Source organism: Phytophthora infestans, genomic scaffold (assembly GCF_000142945.1).
Source record: "Phytophthora infestans T30-4 supercont1.1 genomic scaffold, whole genome shotgun sequence".
Lineage (NCBI taxonomy): Eukaryota > Oomycota > Peronosporomycetes > Peronosporales > Peronosporaceae > Phytophthora > Phytophthora infestans.
This window is the reverse complement of record NW_003303758.1, coordinates 516,548-536,887: the sequence shown is the minus strand read 5'-3', so window position 1 is coordinate 536,887 and position 20,340 is coordinate 516,548. Positions and strand designations below refer to the sequence as shown.

Here is a 20,340-nt window from a genome sequence, read left to right as displayed (position 1 = left end):
TCGAGAGCGGACCAACGGCAAGATTTGGGGTTCCGGCTCCTTCCGCAGAGGCGCCGCCTTCGGTGCGAAGTCTCACCAAAACTTTCGTCGTGACCTCGCCAGCGATCTCATCCTGGCAGAGTAACTACGTGACAGACACTGGCACTGTAAGCAACGCTCTCTTTCTTTAAGCATGCAGCATTACGCCTCCGCGGCGCCACCTCACTCGCAACCTCTTCATCGCTTCAAATGCCATCATGAAGGTCTTCCTTCGTAGGCAGCTGAAGGCGGCAAGGCGATCAGAGTTCGGTCACCTTATCCGCTTTTTACACTCACTTTACCATCAGCTGGACAACCGAACGATGCGCTAAATTCTGACTTTCTTCACATAGCCCGTACAGGATCTCAAAGCGATTGGTGTAAAATCGACAGCATCGTTTTCATTGGCGCATAATCGCCTGCTCCTCTCCTCCCTCTTTCTCTGCTGCCCCCTCCTCAGTCAAGCATTGCGGCCAGACGAAGAGCACCCGAGCACCACTCCAGTCGCCCGCTTCCTCAAGCCCCTCGAGAGCCGCTTTGCCTGCTCCATGGGCCGCAACCTCTTCGACTTTAACATCGCCAACAGCAGCTCCAAGTTCCTCAGTGGGAACGCCGCCGCCTTAAGCGACGACCAGGACACCGGGCTCTCATCCACACGCAGCACCGCAAGCTCCTCTGCCGAATCGCTCGCGACCCTTTCTCACGGTCTCCCGTCCCAGACGTCCACAGCCGCAGACATGGAGGCACTCAATCAAAGCCACAACCACCGCAGTCGCACCGCAGACCACAGCAGCCGTGGAGACCGCAAACCCATGACCTTCACCAGCTCCATCATGGGCACCAACACCACGACAATTGTGGCCGGCGGACAAATGCATCAGGCTATGGGCCACGTGCATAATGCCAACGCTGCGGCTGAGTCCAAGGCCAGCAAGAAGTGCTCGGTATGTGGTAAGAGCTTTAACCCGCTGCGTCGACGACACTACTGCCGCACATGCACAGCCGTAGTCTGCAGCTCGTGCAGCATCTCCAGGAAGGTTGAGAGTACATTTGAAGGCGCTATTACAGTGCGCATGTGTGTGAGTTGCAAGCTCAGCTCCATTGCGTCTCAAGACGACTTCTACGACCGCATTTTTTCCACCAATGGAGGAGCGAACGGAGCTGCCACGTCGGACTCGCAGCCTAGTGGAAGTGACGGAGACTTCACAACGGACCGACTGAGCTTTGCCAGCTACTCGTCTGGAACGGGAAATGGCTCCAAGGACGACTCGATGGCGGATTCTCACGCCCCTATGGAAAAGCGGTCAGCCAGCGGCTCGAGTCTTCCCGTTCGACGCAAATCCAGCACGACGAGTGGCAACGGCAATGCTGAGCCCAGTGGCCAACGAGGACGTCATGATTCCTTCACTGGACCACCTGCTGTCACGGAGGACTGTCCGTGGTGCATGAACGAGGCCTGTGCCCCGCTGCACGAGTACTTTGAAGTGCCCTACCCGTTCTTTTTGGAACTGGCTGACCCGGCTGCTAAGAACCAGTACATTGCAGCCAAACACCTTGATAACGAGAAGGAGCGTCTTCGCTCGGTACGAACTATCCGCGGTGCACTCAAGGCCGGCACGTCCGCTTCGCAGACAATTCAGCAGCTTTGCAACATGGCTGCCATTGCGACTTCGAGCCCTATGGCTCTTGTGGGTCTGCTGGACAAACACGTGTATGTCCCGTGTGCTGAGACGGGTCTGGGGTCTCTTGATAAGATCGACAGACAGAAGAGCTTGGCGGCACACGCCTGTCGGAACGGTTCGCCGCTGGTCTGCAGCGACTTGACGCGCGACGTCCGCTTTGCTGCTAACCCGTGGCGGAGAGATGTGCTGCAGGCGCAGTTTTACGCTGGTATCCCACTTACGCTGTCGAGCGGCCACACTATTGGAGCTATTGAAGTGTTTGACGTCACCCCACGATTCGCCTGCATGGACGTCATTTCGCAGCTGCAGACTGTTGTACGTGGTCTTCTACGTAAGTTTGAGGAGATCTTGGCTAAGAACGAGGCTTGCGGAGAAGAAGAATCATCGCACAAGTCTTCGTCTTCGTCAGGTCGACGGACACCGAAGAGCGAGAACGGAGAAGGCAAGCAGCGCACCCCACGTGCCCCAGCTCCCAGTGCGCCCAGTGCGCCGGCCATTCCGCCGCCGAAGAAGTCGCCGAAGCCACGAGCACCTACCACTCCTAGCCACAAGCCGTCAGGTCCGGCTCCTCAACCGCCTAAGCCTAAGGGGGAACCGAAAGCTCCAGCACCGGCACCTCCGGCTCCGGTAGAAGCTCCAGCACCTGCTCCCGCCCCGGCAGCGTCTGCAGCAGGCGCAGAACCCACGCAGGAAGAAATGGAGATGCGACTCATGCAGTTGCTGTCTCAAACCACTAGCACACAGGAACAACTGCGCAACCAGCAGGGACAGATGGTGAACGCTATCAGCAGCCACTCGAAGCAGATCAGCGACTTGGCCAAGCAGCTTGAGCGCATGGAATCGACACTCGCTGCGAAGCTCGGTATGGATGACGAGGACTCTCCTGCTAAGGAAGATGCTGACGCAGCAAGTGCGTAAACTTACAGTTGCCCAGGTAGTGAATTAGTAGCAGCGGCGTCGTAGCAGGACGATGTTGTGCAAATGAGGAAGAGCCTGTGCATGCTCGCATTGGTTCGCGCCGTCTGTTAATGCGTTTAACCCCCTGTACGCGAATGAACCAAAGCTTGAAGGACACAGAGAGAAAATCTTTTAGTGTTGCTAAACCCCCAACAAAAGTTGCGTGGATTGGCAATGTGCAACATGCAACATGCAGCAACAATTACAACAAACGTTTTCTCTACTTTGAGTTGCCGTAAGCTTTTTTAATTGATAATTAGATCGAGAATACTATTCGACTCGGCGTTCGCCGTCTAGCTTCGCCGCCAGCGTGGCCTCTATCCGTTCGAGTTGCTTGGCCAAGTTGTTGATCTGCTTGGAGTGACTGGTGATGGCGCTCACCATTTGACCCTGCTGAGTGCGAAGTTGTTCCTGCGTTGAAGTAGTCTGTGACAGTAGTTGAAGTAGTTGAGCCTCCATGGGGTTCACGGCTGAAGCTTGTTCCTTCTCCTTCTTCTGAGCTGTTTCTTCTTCATCCTGTTGCTTCTCAGCCTCTTCTTGCTCTTCTCGTTCCTGTTGCTCTTCCTCTTGCTGCGCCTCTGCAGCTGCAGTCATGATCTCTTCAAACAGGTTGAGTAGTCCGCGTACCACAGTTTGAAGCTGGCTCAGAACCTCGCCACAGTCGTACCGGGGCTGCGCGTCGAACACTTCCAATGCACCGACTGTGTGTCCATTGGAGAGGATCAAAGGAATGCCAGCGTAGAACACGGCATTCTTGAGACTCTCCACTCGCCAAGTGTTTCCATTGAAGCGCACATCTTGAGTCATATCAGAGCACACAAGCGAGTTGCCACTTCGACACGTGTGAGCTGCCAGCGACTGTTTTCGAGGCACTGCAGCATCAAGATTAACGCCGTACTGAGACCCCAACACGTAATTATCACCGTCAAGGAGTCCAACCACGGCAACGGGGCACTGACAGGCAATAGCTGCCATATTACAGAACTGACGCAGCACACGCGTTGCACTAGGAGTAGCTGCCATGGTGACCAGTAAACTCTCGACTGACTTCAAGCGTTCAGCTTCGTTTTCCAGCCGCTTAGCCGCCACGAATCCAGCGTCAGTTGGTGCGTCTACCGGGTAGGAAATCTTGAGGAACTCAGTGATCGGACTGCAATTCTCGTTCTGGCAGTGCTGGCAGAACGGCTCTGACGTTTCTAGACTACATGCAGCAACGCCGTTAGATCGTCGACGAAAGCTGTTGCCCATTCCGTCGCTCGTTGAGGACGTAGAAGTCAATACGTCACTAGCACTCGCCGAAGTCTGAAGCTGTGGGCTTCCCTCTACTACATCATCAGCTTCACCGATGAAACTGGCATTAGAGCTGAGCTTGCAGCTGATACAGACTCGAGAAGGCGACGCAGCGCCATCTCCTTCACCGTTGGTGTTCATCGGTCTTCGGATCACACTACAATTGCTGCAGATAACTGCACGGCATTGACGACAGTGATGACGTCTACGCAGCGGATTGAACGACTTGGTGCAGATTGTACACTTTCTCGCTTTCTTCTCCACGTTGTCCACTGAAGGAGGAGGACTGTTGCTCGTACTAATACTGACCGTGGAGTAGCGTGTCGCTTCATCATCGGATCCGGGAATGAGTCCGATGTTTCGTCCGCTGTCCGAGGAACTCGTTGACCGATCCAGGAACGCCGAACTCGAGGTCGCTCGTCGACTTCCACTCGACACATTACTCGCAGCCGTAAAAGAGCTCGCGTCCACTGCGTCGGGACTTGCAATATATTTCCAGAACTTGCGCGAGTCCATATATTTCAGAAAATGTGCCACGTAGTAGTCGCCTTCCGTGTCAGCTTGACCGTCCTCAGCGTTAAGTACAGCGATCACAAAAGGTTCCGGTGAGTCGGTGAAGTCGCGGTCCCACATGACATGATGGAGCAAGTTCATGGACACCAATTGGCGACAAAACGCAACGCCCGTCACCCGATCCGGAACAAGGCCTTGATTCACAAGAAACGTCACGACCGATTCACCCGTTGCACATTTGACTGTCAGGTCCGAGCGGATGCGAATCGGGTGCAGCATCAAGTCTTGGCGCATTTTGTTGGTGACCGGGGCCAGTTCCCGGGCTGCGAAGCGAGGGTCGAGGCCTCGAGGACTGGTGAGGAATTGCAGGTTGATGGAGATCGCTTGCACCCACAGATCTCGATCTTTTCGTGACTTAGTGCGGAAATTCACTTCCGTTTTGGGGAGTAGCCCGCCATTGCAGGTCAAGTCGAAGCGTCTTGGGAACTTGGTGGAAGCCTCGGGGTTGGAAATATCCGTGACACTGACACCCAGACCGAGTTCAACTGCGCCTTGGCGAGTGGAATCGCGTTCCCGCTTGTAGACGCAGATCCAGCGACCTTCGAGTCGAACGAAGCTGTCGGACCAGGTGGAAAAGGCCCCTGCCTTGAATTTCACCTCCAACGGCCCGGCCAGCAATTGCAGGGAGCCAGGCGACGGCATCTTGTGGAGCGGACGAGATTTCCAGGAGTGGCGAGGGATAAGAAGGCAGCAGGAGGTGAAGAAAGAGAGCGAGCGTGGTGGACTAAAATGCCTGCGCCGCCAGATGGCGGAAGCAGAGGGCGTCGAATTCAGAAGCAGCACGCCAGCCGCAGAAGCACGAAGGGGTCACTTGATGACTGGAGTGACACCACCTGCCGACACTCCGTCTTGGTTTGGCTCTCTCCCAACGCTCATGTACAAGGATAGACAAGGAAAGGAGAGAAGGTATATATAGCGATTCGTTATTAGCGAAGACATGTGCAGAACGGATGACGAGAGATTGAAAATTCGAGGTGGCAAAGGGGTCAAATATGACCCTGTAGTGGCGGATGGGATTCTAGAAAGAGACGGCATGATATGGTGGACCGATTCGCTGGAGGTGCTACGAAGCGTGGTGCAATATGCCCCAATGCTTCCACTCTGGAAATTCCCATAGAACGATCTGGATGGACGGATATTAACAGGCTAAAAGGATTAAAAGGTTGATACTGACCTTGCGAGTTGGAGTCCGACGTAGAAACCGCGGATTACCAGCCTTTTCAATTCAGTGAGAGCATGTCGTTGCTGGATTTGGCTTATGTGGGGATGAATCTCAGCTGGTCCTATTGCACTGCGCACGACTGCCTCATTCACAGGCTGACAAAAAAGTAGTGTGTGTTGCTTTGAGCTGCTGTGAATCAATTACTTTTCATTGAGATCACATAGCTGCAAAATTATTCCTGCCGTAACGTTAGAAATAATTATTTGTATGAGTCGATCCAATATAATGCGCTGGTTGGGTGCACCTCCCTGTACATCCTCAATTGAGTCGACGTCGTGCAACGAGACTGCTCACTATAATTCACCGATTTTTACTGCCTGTTTTCTTCTATTAGTTTTTAGACAAACCGACAAAATGTCATCGAGCAAATGGTGACCACTCCATTGAATGTCTGAGAGGGTCGTACAGCGCTCAGAATCACCGACGAATATGACGGATCGGAGAGGGATTAAGAGATGACAGTCCAGTGGTGACCTTCGAACCGAAGTTCTCCAGTGGGAAAAGCCCACCCAGTTGTTCCGACTAGGACAGTGTGCTCGCCTTCATCGCATCGGTGGAAAACGCACACCGCGTTCAGGACCAACCTGCCATCGTGTAGTTGCACTGTCGAGTTCACTTTGTTTTGACTTGGTCTGCCTGTCACGACAAATAAGACAGGTGCAGTGTGAGTTGTACGTCGTATTAATAGTTCATCCATCCATTCTAATTGCAATACTTACGAAGCGACTAGCCCTGTCGCCGCCTTCACTCGATTGAGCAAGAATCATCCACAGGATATCTGCAGCTCGTTTCGTCGTACATGCCATTGAAGTGATAGAGTTCGTCTCAAAGCAACCCCCGTGCGTCAAATTAATTCAAAAAGTCATCAGCACGTTAAGTTCTAATGAATTGAGGTCCGGGTCATCATATGCGCTTGAATCGCCCGTAGTTCACCGTTCACCTCCTCGGCGTACTGGCGCTTCTGGCATTCAGTCATAACTCATATCCACGCAGCGGTTTGATTCTTATGTGTTGCACTCCCACATACTGCGGCACTTCCGTGGCCACTTCACAAGTTTGCTTCGACGCTTCTAGTTGTTTCACCTCTTGCCGAAGTTTCCGCGTCTCCTTTACTCGTCTGCGCTACAACGCCGTCGAGTACAGCCTCGAGTCCAACGATCTTCAACTGCTTTTCTTTGCCGCTTTCTTCGGTGGCACGTTGTTCAAAGTGTGCGTGATTCGCTGCTCAGGGATCCATTTTTGGTTTGGTTTGGGGTCTTATGATTACGCTTATCTCCCATTTGCTAAAACCAAGCGTTTTTACCATTGGCAGAATTAAGTTCTCTTCTTTCAGCCAACCACGGCCGAGCAGCTCCGATCCAACCATCCATTCTGTCTTTAACATGTCGTCGGACTCGCGCGCTGTAGAGACGGCGTTGGCGCGCAACTTGCTGTCGTCGGTGCTCGCTTTAGCTTTCCCCAGTGAATTGGAGAACGATCACGCTGCGCTGGAGTCTTTTTTGACCCAACAAGCAGCTCTGCGCGAGGCTTTGGAGCGCCACAATGTGTTCGGACTGGTTACAGACGGGAAGGCGCTGACTAAATGGCAAACCAGGCTGCTACAGCTCGTCGAGGGATCTTCAGCCGCTCGACGTGTTGGGTGGGAACTTCTGCAGACGACGGTACGTCAGAGTCCGTTGGAACGACTCGAAGCACTGGCTGTGAAGCTGCTGGAACGCATTGTGAAGGTCTTGAAGCAGCAGCAGTCGAGTAAGACTCAGGACGACGATGCGGAGTACGCTACAGCTGCTGCCTGTGGCGTGGCTCAAGCCCTTTTGCTCCATGTGGACAAGTTCAACCCAGACACGCGTCGGGAGGTGCTGGAGCTACTTGGAAAGCTGCTGCAACCACTAGTGGCACTGCTGCGGCAGACCAGCAACTCCCCGTTGGTCATTGCCCAATTGGATCTCGTTGCAACGCTGCTTCGCTCCTCTCCTAACTCACTAAGGAGCTATGCTATTAAGATCGAGTCGGCGTGTGTGGACTTGTTGTTCACTTGTGAAAGAGACAACACTGAGGCGGCTCAGAAGGCGACGGTGTGTCTAGCACTACTCTGCAACGCATCAGATAAGCCACAGCAAGTGTGGACTCAGATGGCTCAGAAGGCCTTGGAGGCGGCACATCAACAGCTCGACTTACTGGCAGGCACACGCTCCACCGCTCCATCAACTGAGGGACTCACAGGCAAGAAGCTGTGGGTCCAGGGAGCTGCAAGCCAGCAACTGCCGATCTACCAACGTGCCGAAGAGACGCTGACCAGAATGAACCGTGCGTTAAGTGCTCTTCACGAACTGCTAAGTGCTCGCACGGCTACTCTAAGTCGTGGGCAGATATCGGAGTGTGAAGTGCAGCAGATTCTACCGGAAATTATCGTGTTTGCTCGTCGTGCGATGGGCGTGCGTGCTCATGAAGTGGGCAAGCACACGGGAGTGTCAGATGATGGTGTGCGTCTCCCCGTTAGCGTCGTGTACGCCGTGTTACCGCGTGTGCACGCGCAGGCTCTGACAGCGCTAAGCGCGGTGGTGGAACGTGCCGGTATCTGCGCTTTGCGTCATGCTAGCAAGATCACGCGCGTTCTATTGCTTGCGTCTGAGAGTGTTGGTGACGGGGAAGATCTTCAGGCATTTGCGGATACTACAGCGGTGTGCGCTCGTCGTCTGGGCGCCAGTACAGTCGAGAAACTTGGTGTACCGTTGCTGAACGAGTTGGTCACACGGTGTAAGCGTAGTCTGGAGGAAAAGAGCAATACGAACACGTCAAACACTGTGGCTAAAGCACTGGCAGCTCAGCAGAACGACTCGAAGAATAGTGGGAACAAGAGCAAGAAACGGAAGCGTCAAGCTGCTGCTGCCGCGACGCTCGCGGCTCTCAACGGAGGCAACGCGACTGCATCTCAATCGAGTTTTGTGTCATTACGTGACGAGACTGTCGTTGCAGGGACGCTTGAAGCTGTGCTGACTGCTATCGCTGGCTGCGTAGGCGTCTATGGATGTTTGTTGCCAGAGGAATGTCGCTCTTCGGCCAGTGAGTTGGCGCTCAAGGCTGTTCAGCGTCGACATGTCGTGGGATCGAGCCACGTTCAAGCTGCTGTCGACCCGGTGGCGCTCGTTCTTGTGTCGGACGCGGTGACTGCGGACTTCTCGGGCTCGCACGCTGCTAACTTGCTTCATGGACTGCAGTACTGGCAGCGTCGCGTCATTGGTAGCGGTGGCGCTTCCTCAGCTCTCCAGCTGGTAGCTCTTAACGCAGGTGAAGCCATGCTACATCCACGTGCACCCCCGATGGCTATTAGCTTTCAACAGGGAGCTAAGAAGGAGCAAGAGAGACGTCGCTTTGGAACGTACGCGAAGACTTCGAAGGAGGAAACTGTTCTTGGTGACGCGATGGACTGGGATGAAAACGAGAAAGATGAGAGTGAAGACGGAGAAGAGAAGATTGAACAGGAGAAAGACAAGGAACCGACGAAGATTGAGGCACCTACAGAAGAGAACGATGAAGAGGAGGAGGAAGAAGAGGACTACGACGATGCTCGGCCTCAGGCTGCTGCAACGTCGACGGAAATCGAAGAAGATGAAGCTGAAAATGAGAACGATGACGACGACGAAGACGAAGGGAACGATGAACCAGTCGCGAAACGTGCCAAGGACAATGACAAAGAGCCTGTCGCTACGGTCGAGGCTGACGATGACGATGACGACTTCCCGGACATCGTTGTGGATGATGAATAGATTTTGTACGAACGAAGCGCGATCAGGTTGTGCCAAAACTCGTTTTGCGCGACAAGGGTTGAGGTGTTTTCGCTGCACTTCAATAGAGTTTTTAGTTGACTTTCACTTTGTAAAACAATTCTTCCACTTGCAATATTAGGGGCTGAGGTGCAGATAACCCTCATCCTCCCGTGACCTCGCTGGAAGCAGTGGCGAGCTCATGGACGCATCCGCATCCAGCAAAATCTCGTCATCCTCGTCGTTGGAGCCGAACTTGGTAGCACTTCCTGCTCGTGTCTTTCTGCCACTTCCACATGTCTTGGACTTCACAGACGAAGAGTTGTGTTGCACCAGTAGCCCAACGCCAACAGCGATAGAAAGCAACGCCAGCGGGTAAAAAACTTTGTCCGTTGTCGGAAAAGGCTCGTCGTCGTTCTGGTAGAAGATGGCGCCTCCAACAACACTGAAAGTGATCCAACAGGCTTGAAAAATGGGGAATACAGTCATGATATCCCCCAATGCCGTCGCCATATTGAGGAAGTGCGTTTGCACGAGGATGCAGACAAACATTCCGCCTAGAAAAATGTAGGTCAGACCGTACTTGAACTGATTCTCGCCCTTGAGTGTAAGAGCGATCATGATGGCGGAACACTTGGCCAGTAGCACAGTCATGGCGCCCACGATACCCGAACAGATGGCGTAATAGTACGGCACACGAGATTCCCGAGCGGCAGCCTCATCGTCAGCCTCGGCGTCTTCAGCATTCGTCGATTCAATTAATTCCCGTAGCTCTCTGCTCATAGCAGGAGGATTCCCCAGCCCTGTGGGCAGTGACGCAGGTGAAGTGGTGACTTGTAGCAGCTTCACTTCCATATCCAACAGCCTCTGTTCCAGTCTCTCGACTCGAAGCTCAAATTCCTAGCGACAATGAGCAAAACCAAGCTGAAAAATTAGGATTGCAATGTATTTTGCATGTGAAATTCCGAGCCGAACCTTCATGAGCTTCTTCTGTCGCTTGTTGGACCAGTACACCTGGTTCTTGAGTCGGTTGGCAACTGAGCCCTTGATGGTGGCCAGCATGCTCACGGTGCAAACTCCAACGCATGTGATGTACACCACGAAGGCTGCAAAACAATTAGCGAAAAATGTTACAAAAAAAGTTGCCGTGACGTAACATTTCAGCCAAACGCACGAGTTCGAACGAATCTCAGCTCAAGCTCCGGCAGCGGGTACTCGACATTCGGCTCGGCAATACACGCGATCATTACGACTCCCATTATGACGAACAATACGCCCCCCACATCCGTCTGGTAATGAGGTGCAAAAATTATCGACCCGGTTAGAGAAAACGAAATGAATCCTAGGATACTTTTTTTTTCTTCATTCATTTCCCCTCACCTTGTAAAGTCTCTCCCCGTTTAGACACTGGGCAGTGACAACGTTGGCAACAAGCGTTGCCCCGCCGCCCAGCGCCGCCACAAGCGACTGTGTGGCGAATCCAAAGGCCGCAAAGTCACCCACACTGCCGAGCACTACAAGCGCGAAACCCACCCACCACACCGGACGGCGGATGTACGGCCGACGCTCGCGCACGGGTCGTGCTGCCTCATTCAAGTGTGAATACTTCTGGATATTCACGCCAAGATTGGACACTATCGATGCCACCACGGCCAAACCGGCGCCGAAGGCCTCCCAAGTCTTCATCGCGGATACCGCGAGTGTGACTGTTAACAGTGCTAGGAATGACGGTCAGGCAGTTGAGAAAAAGACCCGGTTCTGTTCATTTTGGGTTAAACGCGTAAAAATTGGGTTTTTCGTGTGTTGCACTTCGAAGGTGCAGCCATGCAACTCGATCCTGAAACGGCCGAGTGACTATTTTTGGCAGTCGAGTTCTCTTCCCTTTTTGTCTTCTTGCATCTGACGCCTCTTGGTGTGCATTTCGTGGGGCGGGAAAAGTGCAACAGCAACGGTGGACGCAGCAGCGAGCGTGTTAGCCGACGCTGCGTACGGCGGCGTAAGATGAACCGCTACAAAGTCACCAAGCAGCTCGGCGACGGTACCTATGGGTCCGTGCTCAAAGCCGTGAATCGTCAGTCGGGAGAAGTGGTGCGTGCGTCAGAGGCAAATGCAAATAAACGAAAAAAGAGTCTGATGAACTTGTTGCTGGTATTCAGGTGGCGGTTAAGCGGATGAAGAAAAAGTTTTACTCGTGGGAAGAGTGTATGCAACTGCGAGAAGTTAACGTATGTGTAAATGTAACATTTGCAATGAGAGGATTATTTTGTGACAATCGCTATCGTTAATGCTTATAGTCGCTGAAGAAGCTAAATCACCCCAACATTATTAAGCTCAAGGAGGTGATCCGTGAGAATGACGAGCTTTACTTCGTCTTCGAGTACATGGAGTGCAATCTGTACGATACAATGAAGAAGCGAGATCGGCATTTCCCAGAGTCCAAAATACGCAACCTCATGTACCAGATGCTTCAAGGGCTGGCTTTCATGCACAAGCACAGCTTCTTCCATCGAGATATTAAGCCTGAGAACATGTTAGTCAAAGGAGACACCGTCAAAGTCGCAGATTTTGGGCTAGCGAGAGAGATCCGATCAAGACCGCCATTCACCGATTACGTATCGACCCGGTGGTACCGTGCGCCAGAAGTTCTACTACGCTCAACAACTTACAACTCACCGATTGACGCTTGGGCCATGGGCTGCATCATGGCCGAGATGTTCACACTACGCCCGTTATTTCCGGGCAGCAGTGAAGGCGACCAACTCTATAAAATTTGCTCCGTATTGGGGAATCCAACGCACAGTACGTGGCCGGAAGGTATGAAACTTGCTGCGCAAATGAACTACCGATTCCCGCAGTTCGTACCGACATCTCTAGCACAGTTGATTCCTCATGCGAGCCCCGAAGCGCTCCAGCTAATGACGGATCTGCTTAAATTCGACCCGAACCAGCGACCCACATCAAGTCAGGCTCTGCAATATCCGTTCTTCCAGGTAAACGTGAACGTGGCCACACCGTTGACAGTATCAACCCCTAGCGGCAACAGTCAACAACAATACGAACGTGCAGAGTCGACAGAGAAGCTGGCAACATTCACTCCCCCGCAGAAATCGGCAGGAAGCCAACGAAGCGGCAGTGGACAGTATGGACGGAATCAGCAGCCAGCAGTGGACATGGCTGCATATAGCAGTTTGCGACAACAGGCAGCTGTCGTATCAGCGTCGTCTTATGGAATTCCGCGGGTACCTCAGCGTAACGCGATGGCGGCAGCAGGCAATAGTGTGCTTACAGGTGGAACCCCAACCGGTCTAGGTCTAGACAGTGGCAACATGGAAGGCAGTCGCTACACACGACAAGCAAGATACGCTCCAGGAATGTCATATCGAGGAGAAAGCGACGGAGCGAAATATTCAGGTGGAAGACCGCCGTATGTGCCCGGTGGACTCCCGTTAGGCTCCACGGCTGCTGTAGGGGGCGGCGTCGGCGGGACAGGCTTAAGTGGCTATAGCAGACACAAATATTGACTCGCAGAAAGGAAACGGTAGCGCGTCGACGTGACCAAGTGGTTCTCATTCGACGGGATCGTCACGCGTGTCTTGCTAGAACGCGTAGATAGAGAGCAGGAAAGACGACAATGTTGTCCTCATTTAGTCGAGAGACCAAATTCAGTGAAGTGAACGCTACGTCTGTAACAAGACAAGACCCCGTCTAGGTAAATCTCGACTCGATTGGGACAACCAACAACGTAAGCCACTATTTAGATCTCCCAATGTCTTCTCATTACTAGGCGCTTGCGGTCGATTCTTCCTCCGTCTATTGCTGCACGCCGGCGCCAGCGGCAGCCTGGTCCATGATTTCCTTCTCCACTTGTGCCATCTTGACGCCTAGTGAGCTGTAGGCCTGCATGTACTTGCCGGCGCAGCGGTCGATGCAGCTCATCTCACCCACGTTGAGTTGGCCGTCGTTGTATTTGAACTTGCACTTCTGGAAACACACGCGCGACAGGCGCTCGAACAGATCCGCGTAGGATGCCATCTCCACTTTGGCCATCATGAGCTGAGACTGCTGCGAAGGTTGCTGGGGCACACCAGGCGCCGCGCCGCCCATCATACCGCCGAAGTTCATGGTGCTAATTGATCTAATGTAAAACGATGGATGTGGTTGGCGTTTCTATATTTATGTAAGCCACATAAATTAGAAATAGCACTTTGACTACCTGGGAATTTCACGAAACGACACTTGAAGTGTAGCCATGCGAGTTGAAAACGAGGATGAACTGCAGCTCATTGTGGCGGACGAGCAGCTCTCGAGTCTCGAAGATGTGGTGAGAACTATGCCAAGAGCGCAATACCTCAACGTGACGGTGCGTACTGTAGTGGAGAATAGTTCGTGGTGCAAAGAACTACAGTAATGTTTTGGAATGACTACACGCTGGGTTGGTAGTTTAACTGTATCAGCAGTTTAAGATACTTGGAGAAGGTCTGTCAGCTCGCATTTCACAGCTGAACATTCATCAAGATTTATTGTAAATGTGCATTCTTCGATTTATTCAGATGAAGGAGCTGCGTAGCCTCGACATCTCGCATAACGCTGTCGAGAGTCTACAGGAGGTGGCGACGCTGTCAAATCTGCTGGTGCTTAAATGCTCCAGCAACCAAATCGCCGATCTGAGCTGGATCGCAGGACTAAATCAGCTGGAGGAACTGTGGATTCGAGACAATCGCGTCGAGAGTGCGCAAGTGGCGCATTTGCAGCAGCTTTCCGCACTCCAAACGCTGGTCATCCATCCGAATCCGTGTACCGAGCGAGGTGACTATGTGTACGGCCTCGGTCATCTAAATATTTTTCTACTGATAACTTTAGTGCGTGTTTAACGTGGGTTCTTGTTAATTCTAACAGTTTGGCGATTGTTAAAGTACTTCCGTGGCTACAGCGAGTCGATACTGTCGCGATTACGGAGGAACTTCGGGAGGAAGCGAGGCATGCAGAAGAAAGAGGAGATTTAGATTCAGGAGCAACTGATTGCCCCCTCTTTTCTCTGTCAGGGCGATCTGAAGGTATAGCTACACACTTCCCCGTTGGTCTTTCTCATAAACTGATCCAACGTGTTTTAATTAATTTGTTTTACTAGATCCAAGATCGAACGAGACTTCTGTTAATGACAGGGTTGCCACACCACCAGCACCACCTGATCAACCGAGCAAACCAACAACGTTGAAGAAACAGGTGCATTTGTCTTGCCATGACGTCCTTGGCAGTTCTGACGCAACTGAACATTTTCTTGTCCTCTCAGATGACAGCCGAAGAATTCATGCGAGCCTTTCCGGTCCAGGACTTCATTCCTGTCGACTGCAACGGAATATCCACAGCTCAACCAGGTAGTCGGTCGATGGTTTCGGTGAATGAAGTGCTGCAGCCCCAAACTGCAAATTCTGTTGCATCAACTCACGCCGAAGACAACCAGAAAGAGACTGTTACAGCCGAACAAGTGTTTGTTAGCATTGGAAACTCGCTACTGAGTGACAACGGGTTGCCAAAAGTGGGGATGAGTGATAAATCTGTTGCGATATTGGACTCAGTGCTGACGCTCCCGACATTTGGTAACAATAGTTTCTTCAAGAAGAAGAAATCGCAGTCTCAATTGTCAGTCAAAAACAAATCACGGCAGCGCGGTAAGGCTAAATCAGCTTCAATATCGCAAAATGAAAGTCATAAACCATTTCACCAAGATCAGGAGTACACGGTTGCGTATCCGAACAGCACAGTGAGTGCAATTCAGGTGCGACGTGATGGTTCGGCTATTGCTCGGTGGGCTTCTGGGAGCGTCGCAGTCAGCGTCGACTACGAGACCTCTCCAGACCGTAGCGGATATCGAGTCTATGCTGCTCATAAGGATGGTCAACTAGCTCTGAGTTTCGACCCTGCTGGTGTGGGATTCTTAAATGCCTACCCAAGCGGGAAAACCTTGCTGTCGACGACATCTGATGGGAATGGCTTGTTGTTTGACATTGGGACTGGTGCCATTGTCCGACAATGGGATACCAAGGGAAATCTTCGCGATGGCACGTGCCAACCAGCTGATGCTCTGGGAAGTGAACCTGACGGCTCCCTGTTGTGCCGATTGAGCGAGCAACTTGCTGTTCGCGTTCAACTCACGCATACACGAACAGCTCAACAAGAGTCTACCAACGACATCAAGCGAGAAACAACGAGTCCGATCGCGCTACGCATTAATTTCGCAGGAGCAACAGGGATTCGCCACGTATTCTTAAATTCTGCTAACCGTGCGGAACCCTGTAACGCAGATGCTTGTGACTATGCACTTGGTAAAGCCTCATCAAAAGAAGACATGGCTAAGGCTGCCAAACAAAAGCCACCGCCTATGGAGCACACCGATTTGCTAAGTAGTATTCGCGCTGCAGTTGCTGGTCTGTAATCTGGTTACTATTTTCACTAAGTTGATGACTTCGTTTGGTTGTGGCCTGTCTAACGCCTCAAGCAGTGACATCGAGCTTAACCTGCTTGACTAGTACAGTTAAAGTTTTTTTTTTTTCAGATTAAGAAACCAGTTATCCGCTCAATCTCAGGCTTCGTGTCGGACGCAACGCTCTGAGTGCTAGAGGTAGAGACTGTTCCCTCGGTGGATTTGGGCACCCCGCTCAACGGTGGATACTCTTCGCTTAGAGCGAGCTCTGTTGCGTTTACTCGTCCACGCCATCGAACTACTAGCAACGCGACCACAAAAGCGATCGTGGAGATTGCCACTGTTGCGATCCCGATAATTGCAATCACAGTAGCAGTCCTGGAAGCTTCGATGTTTTCGGTGTGCGCTGCTACTATTGACGCTGGCTCAACGCGAAGCGACAGAGGAGAGATCGTGTCTTCTTGCGTTGGAATCGGTTGTGATTTCCACAGTTTTTTCAGATGAGAAAACGAATTGACCGGATCCTCGTTGAGGATCGGGCTTTCCGGTTCTGCATTAGCGACGGCTTGCCTGACAATGGGCTGCTCGGTATGAAGCGGGATCTCGTATGGATAGAAGATCGACTCTACCATTGTCGAGAAGTCCAAGTTGCTGGCTTCTAGTCGTAACTCTTCCAACGATTTCTGATCAAGTGTCTTGTAAATCGACTGCACCACGAAGATATCACTTTCAATCGCTTTCTGGACCAGTTGCAACTCGTACGTGTACGGTCGACAGAAGTAGATATCGCAACGTCCAGTGGGGTTTACTAGTGAGAGCTCGCAACCATCGACTGAGAAGAGGTAGCTCGTTATACTGCTGCTCACACGCTTTCGAATGGTGCTGATGGAGTGAAGACAGAGTCGTGTGGTTACGGTCCGAAGGTAGTTACTTTGGTATCGGACGGCGTCCAGGGCGACTTGAGCAGCTGCCTGCGTCAACGGTACGAACTCCCAGGCCATCGCATCGGCCTCGAGCTGCATGTCGTCGATGACTAGAGGCAAATCGACGGATTCGGAGACCATGCCTGTCTGCTGCGATCTCGGCCGATCTTGTCGTTGGACGGCGGAAAGCTCGTTGCGACTTTTGGCGGCATTTGAGATCTATGCCGCACTCGGATTCCTTGGCGTTGCCAAAACGATGTTCAAGTACAGTAGATCAACTAAAGAGTACAGGATAAAAAGCGAGGTGGCATGGTCGTCTTTTACTAAACTCAATGAGCTCAATTGTACTGTGCTCGTTCAGGCGAAGAGCTCTACCTTTTCCAAGGTTATTTGGCGGTTGTTACCACCGACGCTGTCTCGACTACATGTAGCCATCAAGAGCATGTTATCAGCAGTGTTAATGGTGCTCTGCAAGGCTGAATTGACTCGGATTCTGTCGTGCACTTGAATGAGCCACAACGAATGCGATAGCGAAAGCAACCACAGCCACCGCCACTGCGACGATCCCGATGACGGCAACCACGGAAGCCTCTTCAGATTCAGCTCCATCACCAAGAGCTTTATGGGATTCCATGGAGACTGTCACAGCTCGAAGAGACAGCGGCACAGCAGCGATAGCAGACTGTGACTACATGTAGAAGACATTCCCGTCGGTAGTCCACGCATTCGGCTCATCATTGAATGTCTTTGATCCTAGCGTCAACAAGCCATCACCACGCTACAGATTGCTGACTATGGAGTGGAGCATCTGCAAGCTTGATGTCGGAATCAGTTGGTGGAGAAGTCTAAGTTGCTGTTTCCTCGCAACTCGTCAATAACTTCTGATCAACCGTTTTGTAGATAGACCGCACATTGAATGCGGGGTTTCCAAGCACTTTTAGCATGAGTTGCAGCTCGAACGTATAAGGGCGGCAGTCGTATATTTCACATCGCCCTGTGGGCTCCACTTGGGAGAGCTGAGTCAACGGTTGACAACCGTCGACTAAGAACAAAAAGCTTGCAAGACCACTCTGTCACCCGCACACGAATACTGTCGATGTACATGTAATGCAAACACAAGTACTGACAGTCCGAGCGTAGTTTTTCGGGTGCCGAACGGCATCGAGAACATCTTGAGCTGTTTGTAAAGTCAATGGGACGAAGTTCGTCCCGTTGACAGTCACGAACGTCCACGCTCCAGCCATCGATTCAAACATCACGAACCGGTGTCGCTGTCTGTCTCCGATGACACAGTATCGTCGATAAATGGCCATTCACCTGCGTTCTGATGCACGGTGCTGTCAAGGAAGACACCGTCGGAGCTGGAGCTCTCACCACAGCGATCGTGGTCTTCTGACTCGGAAGAATCCATGGACAAAAACCAGTGGACCTTTCAGAAATGGTCTGCAAACTGCATCGGGAGGCTGGCAAATACGGCTTCTTCATTTGTTGGCCGCGTTTGAAATGCGGGGATCTTTCTCACGGCACTCGGTGGCCAGAAGAAGGCGAAAGCGACGAGAAGCACTAGCAGCGACTTTTACGCCTCTTCGAATGTTTCCGGTCAGGCGTCAAAGTCATGTCGGGCTCCAACTTTCTCTACTGACCAAATTTCGCTCCTGTCCTTCGTTTCTTACTGCTCAGCTCCTACTTAGTGGAGGTCTCTACTGCTCTTGCATGCGATCACGAACGGATATTAGACTTGTGGACTCGGTAGCATTGTGACAAAGTCTTCGTTCTCATCTTGGAACTTTCGGCTTCTCTTCTTTTGCTTTTTTTGTAGCCTTCAACTTGGGCATCAACTTGGTTCTACAGTACCACTTGCAATGCAAGTTGCATGTACATGTACATGTACATGTACTACGAGTCGTAGTACGACTGTAGCATCAGATCAGTCTCGAGCTTGCTCATACATGTACAGATACTGATCGTTGCATGCACATTGATTGCAATTCATAAACTGCCAAGAATCCAACTCCAGAACGGCACCTCTGTCGTTGAATAGAAATCTCACCGCTCATATTGTGCAAAACACATACCCTGCTGGTTCACTTGCTGCTTGTTTTCTCGGTTCATTCTTTCATATCGCGGTAGTTGTGCTGTCCCAGTTTACTGCTCGCGAGTGTGGATGGGGTTGTAACGGAGGCGGTCACGTCGTCCCTGGTGCATCTTTAGAACCGCCACACCAGCCAGCACCACCGTGAACACACCCAACATAGCAAAAACACCGGCAACGGATCCCTGCCCCTGTGTCTCATCCACTTTCTCCTCCACTGCGAAAAACGTAGTAGTCTCCTGCCACGGACGGTCAGGGTGGTGGCTCACAATGTAGGCGTAACGGTCCTTAGTCTTTCCCGTGTTTTCCTCAAACAGCGGGGTGCCTCCCGTGTACATTATCGTGGCTGCGTCGCCATACTGGTTGAGTCCGTTGGCTTGGATCCACGCGTCAACCTTCTTCTTCTCATTCGTCGACAGAGCTAAACGCAAGTACCAAAACACCCACCAATTCACACAAAAATGTTAATATCCAACGGATTAAAAAAAAAAATGGAAGAGTGAAATTGCATTTCTTATCACTGCGACTTCGTTCCTCCCTATACGAAATCAGAAAACATAGCACGTTGCTGCACCGAGCTCTGCAACATGGTCTCCTCGCTGCTAGAGGCAGAGGTGGAAGTAGACGCGGGAGTCGGAGCGGGCGTAGAGGAGGAGGAAGCAGTCGCTGCTTCCTCGGCCTTGATGTTAGTAACCTTGAGAGTGTTGGTCCACGACTGCTCAAAAATCTGCACCACGAAGCCCGAAAGCTCACAAGATGATAAAGCGGACGTCGAGCACTCGCCGTCCGAATCAGTGACATCGCATCCGCTGATGTGGAAGCGGTAGTTGGTACCAGCCACCACCTGCGTCTCCAGCGACGTCACCTCCGAGTAGCACACGCGTTTGTCGCCTACCGACTTGGAGAAGCTGCTGCCGCTCAGCGCGGTGCCTAGCAGCTTCGTGTTGTCCTCCGTCACGTCGGCCGGGTGCCAGCTCCCTGTCATGCCGATAGTAACGACGTCGCGCGCCGCTGCGAGCGCGGGGAAGGCCACCAGGATGGAGAGAGAAGCGCGCATTTTAGGATACTGTTGAGAATTGACTGGTCTTCGGTAGGCCACAAAACACTGTGACAGATAGCTGGCTTTTTCAAGAATGAACCAGGGATTTGGCTGCGATTGCTTCTGGTAAAATTGACATCTGGGACAGTTGAAAATGATGGGACAAACCGAGTTTTGCTTGTTTTCAGTAGGGCTCAGTTGGTGTTTCGAAACACTAAACTACCAATTTTAAGGTAATTGGGGCGTATTAATACATCGATTTTAAAGCATCGTCGATGAAATTACCGTCCTACTGTGCACAATCAGGCGTCACGTTACAGCTCCGGCGTCGATAGGCGCGAAAACAAGATCTTTAAGAC

At 52.0% G+C, this 20,340-nt stretch overlaps 10 protein-coding genes across 10 annotated transcripts; 5 read left to right on the top strand and 5 right to left on the bottom strand.

Moving 5' to 3' along the window:
• Positions 1 to 493: 493 nt before the first annotated feature.
• Positions 494 to 2,879, top strand: PITG_00067 (uncharacterized protein; the record flags this gene model as incomplete). The annotated part of the gene is made up of 1 exon (XM_002908655.1): positions 494 to 2,879. The coding sequence occupies one exon, from the start codon at positions 567 to 569 to the stop codon at positions 2,616 to 2,618; it is 2,052 nt and encodes a 683-aa protein (XP_002908701.1).
• Positions 2,880 to 2,881: 2 nt separating this feature from the next.
• PITG_00066 (uncharacterized protein) lies at positions 2,882 to 6,718 on the bottom strand (the record flags this gene model as incomplete). Its single annotated transcript, XM_002908654.1, has 4 exons — positions 2,882 to 5,253; positions 5,695 to 5,736; positions 6,309 to 6,378; positions 6,676 to 6,718. The coding sequence occupies 4 exons, from the start codon at positions 6,716 to 6,718 to the stop codon at positions 2,928 to 2,930; spliced, it is 2,481 nt and encodes an 826-aa protein (XP_002908700.1).
• A 406-nt stretch (positions 6,719 to 7,124) lies between these two features.
• PITG_00065 (uncharacterized protein) lies at positions 7,125 to 9,509 on the top strand (the record flags this gene model as incomplete). Its single annotated transcript, XM_002908653.1, has 1 exon — positions 7,125 to 9,509. The coding sequence occupies one exon, from the start codon at positions 7,125 to 7,127 to the stop codon at positions 9,507 to 9,509; it is 2,385 nt and encodes a 794-aa protein (XP_002908699.1).
• Positions 9,510 to 9,644: 135 nt separating this feature from the next.
• On the bottom strand, positions 9,645 to 11,216 carry PITG_00064 (uncharacterized protein; the record flags this gene model as incomplete). Its single annotated transcript, XM_002908652.1, has 5 exons — positions 9,645 to 9,743; positions 9,819 to 10,406; positions 10,482 to 10,612; positions 10,681 to 10,795; positions 10,887 to 11,216. The coding sequence occupies 5 exons, from the start codon at positions 11,190 to 11,192 to the stop codon at positions 9,645 to 9,647; spliced, it is 1,239 nt and encodes a 412-aa protein (XP_002908698.1).
• A 291-nt stretch (positions 11,217 to 11,507) lies between these two features.
• PITG_00063 (mitogen activated protein kinase 7) lies at positions 11,508 to 13,027 on the top strand (the record flags this gene model as incomplete). Its single annotated transcript, XM_002908651.1, has 3 exons — positions 11,508 to 11,594; positions 11,663 to 11,731; positions 11,801 to 13,027. The coding sequence occupies 3 exons, from the start codon at positions 11,508 to 11,510 to the stop codon at positions 13,025 to 13,027; spliced, it is 1,383 nt and encodes a 460-aa protein (XP_002908697.1).
• Positions 13,028 to 13,316: 289 nt separating this feature from the next.
• On the bottom strand, positions 13,317 to 13,628 carry PITG_00062 (Mitochondrial Protein Translocase (MPT) Family; the record flags this gene model as incomplete). Its single annotated transcript, XM_002908650.1, has 1 exon — positions 13,317 to 13,628. One exon carries the CDS (start codon positions 13,626 to 13,628, stop codon positions 13,317 to 13,319), a length of 312 nt encoding a protein of 103 aa, XP_002908696.1.
• Positions 13,629 to 14,056: 428 nt separating this feature from the next.
• Positions 14,057 to 14,377, top strand: PITG_00061 (uncharacterized protein; the record flags this gene model as incomplete). The annotated part of the gene is made up of 1 exon (XM_002908649.1): positions 14,057 to 14,377. One exon carries the CDS (start codon positions 14,057 to 14,059, stop codon positions 14,375 to 14,377), a length of 321 nt encoding a protein of 106 aa, XP_002908695.1.
• A 915-nt stretch (positions 14,378 to 15,292) lies between these two features.
• PITG_00060 (uncharacterized protein) lies at positions 15,293 to 15,939 on the top strand (the record flags this gene model as incomplete). The annotated part of the gene is made up of 3 exons (XM_002908648.1): positions 15,293 to 15,311; positions 15,362 to 15,648; positions 15,703 to 15,939. The coding sequence occupies 3 exons, from the start codon at positions 15,293 to 15,295 to the stop codon at positions 15,937 to 15,939; spliced, it is 543 nt and encodes a 180-aa protein (XP_002908694.1).
• Positions 15,940 to 16,055: 116 nt separating this feature from the next.
• PITG_00059 (uncharacterized protein) lies at positions 16,056 to 16,991 on the bottom strand (the record flags this gene model as incomplete). Its single annotated transcript, XM_002908647.1, has 1 exon — positions 16,056 to 16,991. The coding sequence occupies one exon, from the start codon at positions 16,989 to 16,991 to the stop codon at positions 16,056 to 16,058; it is 936 nt and encodes a 311-aa protein (XP_002908693.1).
• A 2,489-nt stretch (positions 16,992 to 19,480) lies between these two features.
• On the bottom strand, positions 19,481 to 19,999 carry PITG_00058 (protease inhibitor EpiC4; the record flags this gene model as incomplete). The annotated part of the gene is made up of 1 exon (XM_002908646.1): positions 19,481 to 19,999. One exon carries the CDS (start codon positions 19,997 to 19,999, stop codon positions 19,481 to 19,483), a length of 519 nt encoding a protein of 172 aa, XP_002908692.1.
• Positions 20,000 to 20,340: the final 341 nt, after the last annotated feature.